Source organism: Musca domestica, unplaced genomic scaffold, assembly GCF_030504385.1.
Source record: "Musca domestica strain aabys unplaced genomic scaffold, Musca_domestica.polishedcontigs.V.1.1 4, whole genome shotgun sequence".
Lineage (NCBI taxonomy): Eukaryota > Metazoa > Arthropoda > Insecta > Diptera > Muscidae > Musca > Musca domestica.
The window spans coordinates 19,294,524-19,314,263 of NW_026712328.1; the positions used below are offsets into that span (position 1 = coordinate 19,294,524).

The 19,740-nt window shown below is 33.7% G+C and overlaps 1 protein-coding gene across 1 annotated transcript in view; it reads right to left on the bottom strand.

Moving 5' to 3' along the window:
* Window positions 1-1,706: 1,706 nt before the first annotated feature.
* The window catches only part of LOC101890746 (homeotic protein deformed), a 35,603-nt gene continuing 17,569 nt past the window's right edge, over window positions 1,707-19,740 (bottom strand). Inside the window, exons 4-5 of the mRNA XM_020039845.2 lie at window positions 4,183-4,568; window positions 1,707-2,416 (exon numbers count right to left, since the gene is read on the bottom strand). Of these exons, the coding sequence (XP_019895404.1) occupies window positions 1,973-2,416; window positions 4,183-4,568 (830 nt within the window). The 3' untranslated portion in view covers window positions 1,707-1,972. The remainder of the gene's footprint in view (window positions 2,417-4,182; window positions 4,569-19,740) is intronic.

A 19,740-nucleotide genomic window follows, 5' to 3' on the forward strand; every position in this document is an offset into this window, starting at 1 on the left:
AAAGTACTGTATGGTACTATATTTAATATTAAATGAAGGGATAAAAATAAAAAATTTAAAATTAATTATATTTCGATTTCTTATGGTAACTGTTTTTGAGATTTGGCGCTGATTTTAAAATACATCCTATATTTGTACGAGAAGTACTAATTGTTGCTAAATTTGCTGAAATCCTGCAATATGATATTGAGGTCTGTGTTGGTATCTGGTGGTGGTTTTGCAAATGCTTACTATAATTATTCAAAAAGTACTAAAGCTATGATTTCTAAGCTGTTAAAATTATTCCAGTGACAGCTCATTATATTGTTAACAAGCGTACAAAGCATTTTGGTGAGAATTTTCCAGAAAAAAAGTTATTCGTGATGGAATTCAAGCGTGATAGTGTGATTTCTTTATATTTGGCTGGAAAACCACAAGTGGCTATCGTTAGAGCACTCCAGCTTTTAAATGTGAAAAAATCGTTTGTGTCTCGTACCATCGGTCGTTACCATGATATCCTAGTTGGTAGCGTAGCCCGATGTCAAGGAAGTGGACGGAAGAAAACAGCAACATCAGCAGAAATGGTTGGAAAAGTAAAGAAGCAATTTAATCAAACCCGCGTCGTAGTGCCCGAAAAATGACTCGTGAGCTGAACAAATCGCAATATTCAATTCTGCAAATATTGAAAAATGAGCTCGGGGTAAAGGCACTGCAATTCGAAAAAGTGCAAGAACTTACACTGCAAGAGAAAGAAAATAGTCTCAAAAGAGTTAAAGATTTGCTTCGCTTGGCCGTCGTGTCGATCACCTCAAGCAAGCGCTTCGCCGAGAATGGACCAAAATGCAGCAGAGCAATATTCGGGCAGCATGTGACAGTTTCATTGGTCGTTTGAAAGCCACAATACGTGCCAAAGGTGATCAATTCGAACAAATCTCAACTTATTCTAAAATTTGGTACTATTTCTTATATTTTTGCTTTTATTAAATAAAATTAAAAAAAAATGTAAGAATTATGGCGTTTGACTTTGTTGCAGTTTTTTTATCTCACCATTCCACGCATCAGAAGAAAACACGCATCATGCCAACTATCTGTTTTTTTAACTCCCCTTTAATATATACACAGTATTTTTTTAGTAAAATTTCCATTTATAATTTATTTGGTATTTAATATTGTCTAAGAGTTTGTTCTTTTTGTTTCAGTTAAATTACATAGATATAGTAAACTAATTAAGCAGTTTCGTTTTCTATTTTTTACACATTACGAGATTTAACTAATCATTATTATATTACACAGTACTTACATAGATAACCTAAAACTAAAGACTTTCTTCTTTCTATAACTATGAAGTAGAATTAATGTTGTTGTTCTTGTTGATGGTTTTAAATATTGGAAACAAAAACACATCCTCGGTGTTTTCAATAACACCATCAACGGCTCTTAACTATTTCACTGTATATTCCGAAGTAATTCAATTTGTATTATGCGACACAAAAATTGTTTTTGTTTAGATTTAAAATAATAATTTGTTAACATAAAATAATAAATTTTTAAATGAAACAGAAAAATTGAAACAATATTGGAAAATAAGATTTAAAAAAAAAAAATATTACACAATTAATCACTTGGTTTTGGAGGTCTAGAAAAGTAAAGGATATAATTCATAATTAAATGCAAATAAAATTTGAAAAAAAAAATCTATATATTTTATATTCAAATATTTGAGCGTTTCTTCATTTTGAGAAAACATGTACAAAGCTTGAGGTACTTAAATATCATTTTGTAGGGAGAGAAATTCCACATACATTCAGATACGATGAACGGGTTTCTTTCCAAGTGTTCATTTTAAAAATATCGGATTTGTATTGAATGCCTATATTTTTGTAAAGACATTGATTCCGTAGAATCACAATCAAAGCCAGTGCAAAAATATATTTCTTTCTCTTCCATTTATTTAACCTATAATTCGATTGTTTATCATATACAATATTCAATTCTACAGAGTGGTCAAATCATAGTCCTGTTTTATGTGCTGCAAATTGATCATCATATCCTGTGTATGATGTTGTTGTTGTTGTTGCTGTTGTGGCATATGCGTCTGATGTGAATGCATGTTGGATTGCATTCCCGCGTTGTTGCTATTATTGGTCGCATTATTGTTGTTATTTAGATGCAGATTGTTGTTGTTGCCATTGTTAATATTGTGATTGCGGTTGCCATTGGGATTACCATTTCCCATGCTGTTGACATTGCCACCATTGTTGGCATGTTGACTTTGTGCCGTCTGAGATCCATTGTTGTTGTTGTTGTATGAGTTACATGCATTTGTTTGTTGGGGGTTCATTAAATTTGCACTATCACCAGCAGCTGGTATATATGGAGGATTATTTAATGATGTATTTACATCGCCCATACTTTCCATACTGTCCGTACGCAAACACTGAAAAAGAAAAGGAAGAAGTTGAATTTCAAAAATTAATTAAATTAAAAAAAAATTAAATTGATAACATCGACCTCTTTGCTGATACTACAAGAAAACTTATATTTAATAGCTTCTAAGAAAATTTTCTCTTGATTATAAGTAAAATTGCTTAAAAATTGCACTTTTTTGATATTTGGAAAATGCATAATTCTAAAGCTGTTGGAATAAATTTTGTTTTACAATTGGTAATTATAGCCTAGTAGAGCACAGAATAGTAAATCTGCACAATATCATCAATTGGACATGAGAAAAGTGATTGGGAAAAACTACATATTCTAAAATATGATATAGGAAAATTGGTACAGAAGAGTTAAAAACGGCAACAATTTTGGTATTGGGCAAATAAGAAATATATATTCTCTTAATACTTTTCCGATTAAAATAACTATACCCTACACCACATAGTGGTAATGGTATTATGTCTTTGTGCATTAGTTTGTAACATGGAAAAGGAAGCGAGATAGACCCGTAGTTACTTTTGAGGATATTCATAGAATCACTAACCCATAGTTATGTTTGAGGATATTCATAGAAAACACTATCTGAGTCGATTTACGCATGTCAGTCTGTCCGTCCGTCAATGTATTCTTGTAAACAAAATGCAGGTCGTATTTATTATGCCATTGAATTTTTTGCAAACTCTATTTGTTTGGCTCAAGGACGAACCCTTTTGAAAATGGTGATAATCGGATCAGATTTAGATATACATACATCATATATCTTCAACCGATTTCGGGTTAATTGGCTAATATAAGTCCAACTGACCTGTATTTTGGTACATTCTACCGAATTAAGTCTAAAAGTAAGTAAATCAAATTTGGAGAAAATCGGCTTTAGCTCCCATATATATGTTTCATCTAATTTGGGGTTTTAAGTCCCTAACATGCGTAATATGCTCTCCAGAAGAATTATATGTGGTACCGGACATCATATACTGCTGTCAAGCGTAATATGCATTCCACACTTTGGTACCAGTTATCAGATATAGCCCAGAAATACCTACGCCGAATTTTATCAAGATCGATTCAGATTTGGATATATATCTTCAACCGATATATATCTTTAACCGATTTTGGATTAATTGTGAATATATGTCCAAAAGTCCTGAATTTTGGTACATCTAATCGAATTCAGTCTAGAAGCAAGTGCATCGAATTCAGAGAAAATCGGTTCAGATATAGCTATAGTTCCCATATATATGTTTCATTCGATTTGATGTTTAAGTCCTTCAAATTCTTAATATGCATTCGACAACAATGATATTTGGTACCTGATATCTTATAAAGCTCTGCCAAATTGTATCAAGATCGTTTCAGATTTGGATATAGGTCCCATATATATCATCTATGCATATTGGTGTAGGTTATCATATAGTCGGCGCCGCCCGACTTTTGACTTTTATTTACTGGTTTTCCCTTGATATTCCCCATTTGCCTTTTTCTCCATCGCCGAAAATAGTTTTCATCCATAGTTACACCTAGAAAAGTTTCTAATATTCTTTTATAGCCACCCAAAACGTAGTTTCAAAAGAAATAAAAAATGAATTTTTCCCCACTTTATGTCCTTTATAATGTGTGGTTGATTGCACATATAATCTCCTTCCTTAGAACACACAATTCTTGTAGGCATCACTTTCATATCCTGATATCATTTCTTATACTCAAAATTTTTGTCCTCAGTCTTCTTTATTTTTGTTCCGAAAGTTTTAAAGCATTCATATTTACCTCATTTATCACAGGCTGTTGTTGTTGCTGTTGTGAATTTTGTGTTTGTTGTTGCTGCTGTTGTTGTTGTTGCGCCTGCTTCTTGGCACTAACTCTCTTTGGTTTCTTTGCAACTGGTGCTATTGGATTGCCATTAGCATCGACCTTTTTGCGTACGTTCTTGGTGTTGGGTAATTTATTATCCTTTTTCCATTTCATACGTCGATTCTGGAACCAAATCTTAATTTGTCTTTCGGACAACACTAACGTGTGGGCAATTTCAATGCGTCGCCGGCGTGTTAAATAACGATTATAGTGGAACTCTTTTTCCAATTCGAGTATTTGGTGACGGGTGTAGGCGGTTCGTTGTCGTTTCGGTTCCATTCCGGGTTGATATGAGCCATTTGCTGAAAGTAAAAAAAATTTGAAACTTTAATATTTAACTCTAAAAGGAATTTTACTAAGTTTTTAGGAACTTTATGTGTACAATATAAGCTTAGATAAATAATTATAGACCTATACCAATAGAAGACAATTTCTGCAGAGGGCTAGTTTGTTGTAAGATGCAAATAATTAAAATATTTTGGATCAGGATACCATTTTATGGTTAGATTGAAATTTTACTTATTTTCAACTGAAATTCTTGCTACGTAGAACTGCAAATATCAAATTACAGCTGATTCGGTTGAAATTTGTGACAATAATCTGTTAATTAATTAATTAAAATCCAAAGTCAAATTTCAAATTCTATAAAATACATTTCAACTTATAAAGGGATAGTTTAATCCAATCTGAATTTTATGCCGATTAAAATAATATACTTGATAGTGTCTCTGCGGAATGTCTAAACACTCAGGAACTAAATTCTACTTAGCTTAACTTTTAAATTAAAATACAGACATGTGTAGTTATATCTTTTTTTTTTGGATTTTTTAAAGCCAACACACATATTCTATTAAAAAAGTTTTTTTTAGAAAATATAAATTGCCAAAAAACGTTTAACAAATTATTTGAAAAATTAATTTTTTGTTCTCCGGAAAAATGGCAATTTTAGGTTTTTTCAAAGAAGAGCCTCCTCGTAATAAAAATGCTTCAAAATCTTAAGATGGAATTAAATTAATTTTTCTAACGACAATATCAAGTACTTGGCCTCGAATTCATTTAATAGAGTTGTCAATACTAAATACTCCCAAAAAAAAGTTTGGATATTTATCTTAGATGTAATATCTTTACTTGTCTTATAACCCAACAAACCACCCTTTCCCATACCAATTCACAAGCGGGGTAAAACTTTTATTTTGATAAGTTCTGTCAAAGTTTTCAGATGAATACAAATGGAGAAATATTGTAGCGAAACGGACAGTAGATGGGAATGTTCTATGTTCATTTCGTTTTTTCTTTGATGGGTAGACAGACCCCAAAGGGGAACAGCAGGTGTGAGAAATGAATTTTATTTTCAAATTAACTCAAGTTGATCACAAACCGTTTTAATTTTCGTTTTCTTTACAGCTAAGGTCTTTAGGTATTACAGCCAAAGCCGAAAGGGGTTGAGTTTATGAAAAAAAAAACAATGGTAGAAGACGGGTCATGAAAAAAGGGCCATAAGAAAGAAGTAACTTGCTTATAGTTTTTTTTTTCATTTTCTACGCACAACCATCCCGTACACAAAATTACAGACCTACAGGCGGCCACCGTTGTTTCCAGCCGTGGTATCAGCGCCGCCACACGGCCATAGTTTATCTGTTACACAGTTGTTACTTTGCTCGCATACAATTTCGTCATATCTTTTGAAGTTGATTAATTATCCTGACGCGTAAATGTCAAATTGGAAATGTGAACTAATGCAGAACTCTTTTTTCGGCGTTCTCTAGTTCTTTTTTTGTGTTTTGTCTTGTGTCGGCGTATGGAAGATGGACAGTGGTGGCAAGTGGAGAATTTGGGAAATATTGTTGGGGAATAAATATACAGAAAGAAATGGGGATTACTATACCCCATGCATGAAATTTTATGGAGAGTATATTATTGGAGTAAATGTGGAATAACTGCGCTCTGAGTTTAAAATGCATTTGCTCTAATATACTCTTTTATAACCACCGTGCCACACATACATTTGTAAATGTTTACCTTACGCCAATGTGCCAAAGAGTAACCGCCCCTTCCCATTTAAGTTCATAGACTTTTTAATGTTCTAACAACATTGGCCAGAAGCGAAAAAGAACCCATAACTGCCCATAAGGTATGACTCTTCCCAGAGTTGGAATTAAATGTGTGACTGGGTGGGTGGTCTCCATAACTGCACAGCTGTGGTCTTAATTGTTGATTTTCAATGACTACATTCGTCTTCTTTTTACGACTCTTTTGACAGATATCAGACTATTGATCTTCAAGGAAAGGCCTTAGTACAAATAACCCTTTTGGGTAAATTTGAAACAATTTGAAGAAAGTTTGACATTGTAATTAATTGTAATGGAATAGAAAATTTGTAAGGCCTTTAAAATTTTCAAAATGGTATTATTAATTTGGTGGAATAACAAATTATGGTCAATTTATAAATGCCAAATTTAAGTAGGAATTTGTCGCCAGAAGATTGTAAGAACTTTTTTACGGATTTCGGAATTTCAAAAGAAATATTGCATAAATATTTCAATAACAAAACAAACGTAGGATGTAGAAAACTTTTTTAATTCTGGACAGCTTAATGATTTTGCGGATTTTTTTCATTCCCTCTTAAAGAACATACCCAGGACAAATAACACTTTCATTGAAACATTGAAATAAAAGCTATATTGAGAAGTTTTATACCCTCCACCATATTATGGAGGGTATATTAATTTCGTCATTCAGTTTGTAACTCCTCGGATTTATGTCGACCTACAAAAGTATATATACACATATATATATATATATATATATATATATATATCTATATATATATATATATATATATATATATATATATATATATATATATATATATATATATATATATATATATATATATATATATATATATATATTCATGATAAGCGTAAAATTCTAAGTCTATTTAGCGATGTCCGTCTGTGTGTCCGTCATTACCCCGATACCCCGACATTATTCACCGGAATTGTTCCAAATTTCGTATTGGAAAATGTAAATGTGTACTACAATCTATGACAATAAATTACTCATGCAGGTCCATGTGGTGGACTTAAATAAGAAATTGGATGAAAGATCTATATGGGAGCTATTACCTGTACCTATTTTCACAAAATTTCTAGCTAAATTTAGTCTCATATGTCAAATTCCTTTCTATTTGAGCTAATAGTACACATTTGGTACATAGACAGCAGGTGTCGTCTGTATCGTTTCAGAGGTATGAGTGAAAATATTGAAGTCTCTCAATTCTAAAATGGTAAAAATATCAGCAACTGAAAGATATTTGACAGTTTAAAACCTATTCCAGAAAAAAATATAAGTGGAAAGTACGGGATGCCATACGCTTTTAATCCAGTGCAATTCTTGCAAAACGAAGAAATGTGTTTTCGAAGTTAAGTACATCGACTGCGTAAATCAGCATGTTGACTATGAAAAGCGTATTGGGAGCCATCTGCATAAAAAACAATACTAACTTTCCATTGTCTATATTTATACCCTCCTCCTTGGAGATATATCGGTCCACGCTTTGGTATAGTCCCTATATAACAGTACCTCCCGTTATTTTATATTTAGGTGATTTTTTGCACATTTTTTCGCAGATTTGATACAACTATATCTCCAGATAATCGGTACTTTGTTCACTTTAGCTTCATTATTCACTGGAATTGTTTCAAATTTGGTATTTGAAGTTTGTAATGGATACTACAGCCTGAGACAGAAAATTGTCTGTGCAGGTCCACGTCTTCGTATAACCCCCATATAACGGTACCTCCCGATATTCGGTATTTTGATAATTTTAGCTACATTATTCACCGATTTTTTTTAAGTTTCGCATTTGAGTATTGTAATGGCTTATGACAAAAGTTTCCTAGGCAGGTCCATGTCGTCGATAGACTCTAATGAAACAGCTACATTCGGTATTTTTAAGATTTTAACAGAATTTTTAGTGGATTTTATTGTTTTTGAGAATTGCCAAATTCGTTTCAAAGGGTGGAGGGTATTCAAAGTTCGGCCCGGCCGAACATACAGCTTTTTTACTTGTTTTTAATTTAATTTTTTACGTGTTTTTGTTTCTCTATGTTTGGAACACAATTAAATTGAAAAACGTTATATATGGGAACTGCATTTAAATAATCACAAATTTCTATATGCAAAATAAATGATGTGTAGAAAATTTATATGGAGCTCACCAAAAAGAAGCACGGGTCTATCTCGTTTACTTCTGCATGTTACAAAACAAATGCACATAGACATAACACAATTTACTACAGTGTAGTGTAGAATATACAAGCAATACATGAGATTGGTATACCCTATCAATGGTGATGGTAATATACCTCCAAAAGAAAGTTGGCTACGTTAAATACATTTCAAGTTTTACTCCCTGTGTAGAGTATAAAATATTCGTCCGTTTTTTATTTTTGTTTTCTGTTAATAAATACACAATAAAATTACAAATACTTGATGACGGATGAAATGGATATGGTTGCACTGTTATGGTTGGATAACGGACAAGGGAATTTCAAAGCGTATCTGAACTAACTGCATTGTCATTGTACGTGCCTTAAATAGGCATATGAAAAGGAGTTGAATGATGATGATTTTTCCCTTCTTGCCACATATTGCAAACGTTACTACGCTGCGCCATAACAACCTTTTCCAGCCATCAACAATGAACAGAGAGTGCCAATTGTGACGATTTCGCTTTTATTCTCTGATGAAATGGCCAATTTATGAAATGAAAATGAAATCCAAGAATTGGAATTGTGCTATGTCATTACTCGTGTATGTCTGTTGTATGAATAAATGTACATAGAATAGAAAGTAGGGAGTATGTACGATGAAAAAAAAAACAAAAACAAATATTTTTTACTGAAATGTACTGGGAGTTGTAAAATACATTTGAAATGTTTCATTCCCTTTGTAGAGATAAACTAAAAAAAGTTTTATTGTAAACACTAATTAAGTCAATTTAGATTTGCATTTATCTGAAATCTAGATCTAATATTATAACAACAACAACAATTTTAGGGTTTTTTATATTAGAAATTGAAACAACTACTCTTCCAAACTAGGCTGCAACTTAGATTGAATTATAAAATTTCATAAAAAAAACATTGATTGGCCCTTGAGCACATTGCATGCTTCAGAGCTAAAAACTGTTATCAGAACAATATTTTTATGTTCTCGAAATACATTTGAACAACTCAGCTACCCTCAACTGTGCCATTGACAATTTTACTTCATGATGTTATATTGTAATTTCCCAAATCTGCAATATTTGTAATTAAAATTTCAACATTTTGCGTGTTATTTTCAGCAATTTCCTTTTGCGGTACCAACACAAAATTGAAACGAAAAAAATCTCCGCAAGAACTTCATTACAAAAACCAATTAAAACCACATATTCCAAGACCAACATCAGCTGTATTGTTGTAAAAAATTGGAACACACACGCATGAGATCAGATCAGATAGCACATGCGCTCATTCTTTCGTTAGTTTGTTGGCTTTGCTCTCTCACAGTCTATTACTACACATTACAACAATTATGCGTTCAATTTAAGTTTATACCATTTTGGATGTTGTCGGCAACAGCAGCAGCAACAACAACGAAAATGCTAAACAATAAGAATGAAAAAAATACCGCCACCGCATGTTGCTGCTGTCGTCATACCCCACAATTTTTGACTTGTATGTAGCTGCATGATTTATTACTTGATTATGACTAAACAATTTTTGCCATTTGCCAGACAATCGGACGTAGTGTGCCAGTATGTACTGACGTTTTTTGTAAGTATATGTTTGCTATTGTGCATGTAATGCCAGCTGGAATTCAAATAGTGTTAAGTAAATATTTTAAAATATTTGCAAATGTTTTACAAAAGGATATTAAGGTAAAGAGTTGAAGACAGACTATAGAGAGGGAATAAATGAAATTAGCCACTTAATATATGTTAAATTTGAGTTTTTGGTATACATATATATGACTACTGAACAGTACGATCATGAAAAAATGTATTATTAGATGATGGTTATATCGAAAACATGACATATATTAATAAAGAGTAAATGCCGAAGGAAATCTATAAATATATCAAATCGGGGCGTACCATTATTCATGGTTGTTAAATCCTAAAAACTGTATTCCGATATATAAAGTTTTATTCCACGACATCTATTCATAGCTTATATCATAACCCACAATGTGAAATTATAATTAAATTGGTTATAAATTGCGACTAAATCCTTGAAAATTTTACACTCGTTATGTACGTTTATTTGTGATCTATGACCGTCAGGAACTCACTACGCAAAATTATAGTTATATCGTCTGTAGCATGTACCAGACATTATAAATGCTACTATATATTGTATATTATATTCTATAAAACTGTCAAATTTAATGTGATTTTAAGCCACATCTGGTTCGATCTATGCAAAACTAGAATGATTTGGAGAGAAAAATTATCAAAAATAAAGGAACATATCCTCTATGGCCTAGGTTCGCCATATTCAGCGAACGGGAAAACCAGAACCAAAAAAGGATTTCGAACGCAGCTTGTGACTTTTAGAATTTTTCAGAAAAAAATTTATTCGTGATGGAAATCAGGCGTGATAAAGTTGGCTGGAAAACCGCAAGTGGCTATCGTTAGAGCACTCCAGCATATAAATGTTAATAAATCTTTTGTGTCTCGTACAATCGCTCGCTATCGTGATATTGGTAGCATAGGCCGACGCCAAGGAAGATAACGGAAGAAAACAGCAACATCAGCAGAAATGCAGCAGTTCGAAAAGTAAAGAAGCAACTTGATCGAAACCCGCGTCGCAGTGGCCGAAAAATGGTTTGTGAGCTGAATATATCGCAATATTAAATACTGAGCTCGGAGTAAAGCCATTGAAATTCCAAAAAAGTGCAAGATCTTACACCGCAACGGAAAAAAATAGACTCAAAAGAGCTAAATAGTTGCTTCGCTGGGCCGAAAATGGTGAACCGCCGAATTTGGTGTTTGGTGTTCTCTAGCAGTTTGTAAACAAACAAAATGATAATGGTTACTTGCTAAAGAGGTTAGCTAAAATTGTCGGTTGGCCACCAAAACTCATGGGCCGCCATAACAGCCCATGGTCGCTCTCCAAAGGGACTCAGCACCATCGCACTCAGCACGCGCCATCCAAAAATGGTTACAAAGTGAGGTTCCTCGCTTCCAACACACAATGGCCACCAAAAGCAAGGTTGGCACTAAAAATGCAAGAGTGTCGATGAAACTAAATGAGTTTCTAATAATAAATAAATGAGTTCCCACATTATACCAATATTCAACCGGGCAGTATCATAACAATTATTTTAATGTGGAAACAAAATTGGGTTTAATAGCCATAGCTTTATTTCTACTTCGAAGAATTTTCATCATGTTTGAGGTCGTACTTTCCTCTTTTCTCTAAATGAAAATTAAGTCCATTTGCAATTTAACATATTGCTTTTGTTATTTTTACACAATTTAAAAAGTAAACCTCCACAATATTCTCTAAACGAAAGTTCCTTCATGCCCACGAATTGCAAAAACAGAAAAAATCGAAGTTTGCTTTGAATTTTTTTTCTCTTTCACAGAAATTATGTCAGCCGTTACATTTTTTGTTGGACCTATGGCTTAATTTTGAAATTCATTTTGCCTGTGGATCAGTCGAAAGTCGATAAACCCAATTCCATTTAATAAAAAAAATAATTTTTTTATTTTTCTTTCGTTGTTTTTTTCTTGTGGCATCGATTTATCTCGTTTTAATCCTTTTTAAAACATGATCATTCATTGATTGATCGACATTACTATTTAAGGTTTTCAACGCACACACAAAAGACCCAGCGATATATCGAACCATGTAAATACTTTATGATGACTTTGCCACTACAACTTCCGGGCTTTAAAAAAACAAACACACACTTTGAAGAATGGATAAATCAAGAGTACCTCGCTGTGGCATGGCAGTAGTGAATGGGAGAGTTTATTTGTGCGAGTATTCATTCATTAGTTTGGTCAAGTAATTGAAATATGATTAATTGATATTTTTCTAAGTTGCCTACAGATGCATGAATGCGCATGAACGATCATATGTAAATTCAAATGCGAGATTGTAAATGGGTTGAGAGAAGACTATTGTATTGAAAATTAAAACAGATGTACACATGAAATTAAGTGTCATCGTTTTGTATTCAACAAATGAAAAAAAATCTTGAGCATTTTTGGAAAAAAAGAAATCAGCAAGAAAAATATATAAAATTTAATCCTACATAACATGATGTAGAAATATGCCATCCAAAGAAACTTTTTTTTCGAAATTCTCGGCCCCTCCTCCATTTAGTTTTTCATATTTCCTAAATAGTATTTCAACAAACCTTCATCACCTTTTGCAATATATAACAAAGTGTTGATTTCGTTCATTTGCCCCTTTTTGCAAGAATCATGACTACATACTTTGTGGAAGGCAACCCTTAACTGAGAAAAACTTTTCGATTCTCGCAGCAAAATGAAACGTTTATGACAGTGAGCTCATATTTATTTTTAAAACAAAGAAATGTCATAATTTTTGCAAAGTCATTTGACAAGCTGCTGATGCAGCTCCCGCTGTTGTTAATTTGTTGTTTTGTCTTAGTTCGTTTGTAGCATTGTACCTTGCAGAGCGTGAAAAATACACTTGAAGAAAAATTGTTTGGCAATATTGGTAGTTAAATGGAATATTAAAATATTAAAGAAGAATATATCAGAGGCGTGAAGGAAATAAAATATACTATTAGTGTGCACTGTGATTGTACCAAAAATTTTGATTTCAAACCTTCATTATCGTCGCAACCATAAAGGAGACTCTGAACGTTCACTATGCCGGTTGTATAATAATGTCCAGTATAGTAACCAACTTCAGACTGCTGTCATTTCAAAGCCACTCGTGCGGCAGTAGTTAAATTTATTCCAGCGACAGCTCATTATATTGTTTAAATGCGTACAAAAGCATTTTCCAGAAAAAAGTTATTCGTGATGGAACTCAGGCGTGATAGTGTGATTTCTTTATATTTGGCTGGAAAATCACAATTGGCTATCGTTGCAGCGTTTAAATATAAATAAATCTTATGTGTCTTGTACCATCGCTCGTTACCGTGATACTGGTAGCGTAGCTCGACGTCAAGGAAGTGGACGGAAGAAAACAGCAACATCAGCAGAAATGGTTCGAAAAGTAAAAAGCGACTTGATCGAAACCTGCATCGCAGTGGCCGAAAAATGGCTCGTGAGCTGAATATATCGCAGTATTCCATTCGGCAAATATTAAAAACTTACCTCGGTGTAAAGCTATTTAAAGTCCAAAAAGTGTAAGAACTTACACCGCAACAGAAAGAAAATAGACTCAAAAGAGCTAAAGAGTTGCTTCGCTTGGCCGAAAGTGGTAAACTGCCGAATTTGGTTTTCTCCGATGAGAAAGCATTCGTTGTCCAGCAGTTTGTAAACAAACAAAACGAAGGTGTTTACTTTCCAAAGAGCTCAGCTGAAAATGTGCACCTTCGGTTGGCCACCACAACTCAAGCTCCGGCCATAGTGATGGTGTGAGCAGCCATAACAGCCGATGATCGCTCTCCGCTCGATTTAACCGACCGTGGTTTCAGAATAAATGCCGAATATTATAGCGAAAATATTCTGGAGGGTGTATTAAAGCCTTGACATTCCAACGGGACTCAGCACCATGGCACTCAGCACGCACCACCCAAGAATGGTTACAAATTGAGGTTCCTCGCTTAATTTCCAGCGCACAATGGCCAACAAAATCTCCGGCTACCAATCCGTTATACTATTGTGTCTGGAGTATTTTGGAAATCAAGGTTGGCACTAAAAAATTCCAAAATGTCGATCACCTGAAGCAAGCGCTTCGCCGAGAATGGACCATAATACCGCAGAACAACATTCGGGCAGCGTGTGACCGTTTTATTGGCCGTTTGTAGGCGATAATTCGTGTTAAAGGTGACCAATTCGAACAAATCTAAACTTATTCTAAAATTTGATGCTATTTCCGACATTTTTTGCTTTGAATTATAATTTAAAAAAAATGTAAGAAATATGGCGTTTGACTTTGTTGCAGTTTTATCTCACCCTATACAGGGACTATCCCAAAGAGTGGACCGACATTTTAGACCAATGGTTCTTGAAGTAATCCAAAGTTGTCTTCAAAATTTTAATGTTTTAAGGGTCAGGCAATAGACCTTATAGGAGTTTGGCATTAGAATCCGAAACTCTTTTGGGGCTTTGAACTACAAACCGAAGAGAAATTTTTCCCAGTCCAGACTGGCAGTTGGATAGTGAAACGATAAGAATATTTTCAGCGGATTCGGTAAAAATTCTAGATTTGTTGAAAATAAACGGTTATAAAAGCGGTGATACCCTTTTAATACCCTCCACCATGATACATACAAAGTAAAAATGAGGAACTGTAGTTAGACACCCATTAAAAAATTTAAACACAAAACAATCCCGTAAGGATAATCCATCAGAATACCGAAAATAGGGTGGTACCGTAAATGGGGGATATACCACAATGTGGATTTACATTAACTGTTTTTGCTGTTAGGAACCCTTAAAAACCTTCAAATGCCACAATATGGACTTAAATTAACTGTATTTGCAAGAGGATTAGGAACCCGTATAAATTTTCAAATATAGTACATTTTTATAGTACATATTAATTATTCAAATTTCTTTTTTTCGTAGACTCAAAATGCTAAGCTACAGCTATACCTGATCGGTATTAAACGTGGACTGATATTGCAAATCTAATTTCTTGAGAGAACGCGGTGCTAAATTACAAACATTTGTTTTGACATTTTTCCAGGAATCTTTGAAAGACCGAAAATGAGGTAGTACTGCTGTAAAGGAGATACACAAAAAAGTGGACTACATAATGATAAAACTTATCTACAGTATGAGTTGGTATCCTCTGAGAACCTAAGAACTCAAAATTTAAAATAACTTTGGTGGAAACCGAAAAAGTGAACCTCAAATTACAGCTAATCTCGTTAAAAATATTGACTGAAATACTCAAATATCTAAAATCGAAAGATACTATTATATGGGGCATACGCCAAAATGTCAAACCTTTTTTGTCAAATTTCTCAGTTTGACATACTAGTTTTGGCCTAAATCTTAACAATACAGTTGGATATAACAATCTTAGGATAGAGGGCATTAAGATCGTCAGTAGCCAACGATGAAAGTGGAAAGATTTTTTACAAAAATTTTGGTGAACGTTTGGCAAATATTAGTTTAGTTCTTATGACAATACAAAGTAGGTTATGAAGTCCATTGTGAGTTGAAACTGTCTAAATATTAAAGGCCGAATTAAGAAGGTCACGAAACATATCAAATGAGTGTATGAACCTGCAGTACCCAGCAAAAATCCTTTTGCACGGAGTTGTCTACAAAATTAGTATTTGTAGGTCATAATAGATGAGGCGTTTGGCGAAACATTGTATGTATGAGTTCATGTTTTTGTATAGCTTCCATATAACGGTACTTTCCGGTATTCGGAGTTTTGATGACTTTTGCCACACCTTTTCACGGATTTGCCTAAAAAATAGTATTTATAGGTCATAATAGGTTTTAGCTCGTGTGGCGAAACATTGTAAGTACAGGTCCATTTTTTTGGTGTAGCCCCCATATAACGGTATTTAGAAGATTTGGTAGATGACAATCATTGAAGTGTAAAATTTTCTATAGAGATTCCCGTTTTGGTATGGCCAACATCCCCACATTACGGTTTTTTGAAAAATTTAACAGCATTATACAAATGGTCTAACTGGTATTTGTAGTTTAAAATGGAACACGTTTAAATTAAGAAACATTTATAAGAAAATATTTCCTTGCCTAATGGTGGAGGGTACCGAACTTAATGCTTTTACTTGTTTATCATATTTTTTATATATTTACAATTTTCCCCTAATCGTTTTTATTTTACAATAAAAAGACATGTTTACTATGCGAGTACATGCGTACTTTGTGGCAAGGTCATTTTCACAAAGTTCCACTCTAATGCAATTTTAAACAACATGTTCATGTGGTATGATGACGTTTCACACATGAGCTTTGTGTCAAGTTGCACATATCACGTTGATGACGATGATGTATACACACGAGAGCCATGTACTGAAAATAATGTAACATGTTTGCATATAAGTACACATACGAACGTGTCTGGATAACACGATGATTGTCATAATATAGTTTATGACATTTGGAGATGTTCTCAATGTGCAACATGAGGATTACAACAATGCAAGTTAATAAAAGCATACAAATGTAACTACAGAATAAACGTACCTTAATAATATTAAAGTTTAAACTATGTAACTTTACGTTTCAAAGTATTACATTACTTAAACGCTTATTTTTTGCCAAAGTTTTCATAAAACAAAACGATAAAAAAAATTATAACATTCAATAAAACTGCCAACATGTTTGGCCTTCGAACGAATTTTTAGTCAAACATATCAGCGAACAGCAAAGTAACAAAATTCAATGGCATATCCCCCTCTGGTGGGTTTTAGAGTACCAAAGGCAAGGTCCAACAGTCTAACAACACCAACATCATCATAACAACACTGATGTTTGATGACTTGGCAATATAATTCATCAATTGCTGTGAGTTGTTTTATGGAAAAGAAGAAAAAAAATAGCAATAGTATCAGCAGCAGCAGCAGCTCAAACATTTACAATAGCAATAAAATACAAGCTCATACTGATGGTGCAAAAAAAATCCTCCAGAAAAAAATACGTACTGTATTGAATTCAAACTCCACAGCTGAGTTTATGTATAAGCGGACAAGAGCGCAAGGGATCTGGCAGTAGTAGACAACAAAGAACACACGGCTACAATGGAATACTCGGCTACATGGCTACAACAGCATTTAAACAAAACAAAAACCCACCTAAATAACCAACTATGGAGGGAAAAACTTCAGCAGAAAAAACAACAACATCCAACAGCCCCGGTCGATTGTCGACAATGACTTGTTGAAAATTAAGAAGTTTGCAGTTTATGACAGATGAGCCCATATCCCCCAGCAAATGTTGGCTATGGCATTCTATGAAAGCCGAAACAACTGAACAAAACCTAAAATAAGTTGAAGGCAAAAGTGTGTTGGCGTTTAAGCAAACATATAATTTCATCAAGAGCGAACAATATAATTGATTAATTCATTAGCAAGCATTGGGCAACGTCAATTGTATGCTAAAGTTTCCTTATTAAGCCAATTGAAAAGGATACACCCTGTTTTGCATAATCGAGTTATTGGCTAAAAGGCTCTTTTTCCCCATACACACTCACGCACACACCTACCGCAGTGGTTAACACAATTAGCACTTTGAGGTTTTTATTCTATATATACTAGCGAGACAGGTACAGTGGTTCGATATACGAGAATAAAGTAATATCTTTTTAAAATAATATCTCAGTTTTTTTTTTCCACCAACTTAGACTGAATTTGAATTTTATTTATTTGATAGACTTTAATTTTCATATAATATGTCCTCCCTTGCAGCAAAATGTTAATAGTTAGTTATGTGACGATTACTAATTTCCGTGCTTCAGACCCACAGAGTTATCGATCTTCCTATCTCGCCGAACTGAGTCGAATTGGCTATGTGTGTCCCTCCGTCCGTCTGTGTAAATTTAGCATGGAGCTACGGGTAGGGTCCGAATAGAAGTCTGTAAGTCTTGCATTTTGGATGGTCATCGGATAATATTTAGGGGTGAAATGGATTACAACTTTTTTCTGCTAAAATTTCCATTCAAGCGCAAATATTTTTAATGTTGAAAGTTTCTTTCAGACAAAATCTCAAAATTCATGATTTCAAAGACATATATAGTCGAAAAAATTGTTAAATTTACACATAAGTTCATGATTACGCATGTCAGTCATTGTGTCGGTCCATGTATTCTTGTGAACAAAACGTGGGTCGCATTTATTATTCGATTGAGATGAAATGTTGCAGACAATATTTGTTTGGCCCAAAGACTAACCCTATTGAAATTAGTGATAATCGGATCAGATTTAGATATAGCTCCCATATATCTTCAACCGATTCAGGGTTAATTGTGTACCAAATGACCAATATAAGTCCAAATGATCTGAATTTTTGCAATCCATCCGAATTTAATCTAGAAGCAAGTACCTCAAATTCAGTGAAAATCGGTTCAAGTATAGCTCCCATATATATGTTTCATCCGATTGGTGTTTAAGACCCTCACATGCATAATAAGAACTTCACAACAATAGTATTTGGTACCAGATATTAGATTCAGCCCAGAAATACCTCTGCCAAATTTTATCAAGATCGGTTCAGATTTGGATATAGCTCTCATATATATTCAACCGATTTCGAGTTAATAATACACCAAATGGCCAATATCAGTCCAAAAGTCGTAAATTTTGGTATATCCAACCAAATTCAGGTATAGCTATAGCTCCCAATATCAGTCCAAAAGTCCTAAATTTTGGTATATCCAACCAAATTCAGGTATAGCTATAGCTCCCATACATAAATTTAATCCGATATGGTGTTAAAGTCCCTCACATTAGTAATATCCGTTCGACAACAGTGATATTTGGTACCAAATATCTTATAGAGCTCGGAAATACCTATGCCAAATTTTATCAAGATCGGTTCAGATATCAAAATCTGCTCCTAAATATCCTTATTCCCATTTCAAGTTTATTGTGCAAATAATGGCTAGTATTAGCCCAAATGAATTTCGGGACGCACGTTTCCATTTTGTGGAACTTCGATATTTTTTATATAATCCTTCTCATGCAATGTTATTTGATATAAAAGATTAAAATGCCTCCATCAAATTTAGTGAAAATCGATTCAGAATTGGTTATGCCTCCCATACAAGTTCCCTTTGAAACCAAACTATTACTGCTCTAAAGCCAAATGTTGATTGGTGGCATGATCTACTTCAAATAAATTATTTTTGTTACCGGAGCTCTACTAAATATTCAAAGTGGTGTAGGGTATCATATAGTCGGCCTTGCCCAACTTTTGACTTTTCCTTACTGGTTTCATATTATGGTGGAGGGTAAGTTTAAAATTCCGTTTGTAATTCATCGAAATAATTACGTTAGACCCAACAATGTGTATATATTTTTAATCTGCGTAAAATTCTAAGTTGACTTACGTATGTTTGACGTCAAGTCCGCCAGCTGGCATCCGAAAGTCTTCTCATACGAAGCCTACAATTTGCACAAAACTCTCGTTCATGATCGGTCCTCGAATATTCATTGTATATTGTTATATCATTTCATACCACTGTCTCAATTTCGCACAGTTAACAACAATATTGCCAATTTAATTGTGGATGGGAGATTCGATTTTCAACTTTTATTTTCTGTTGTTATTCTCCGATTTATTGT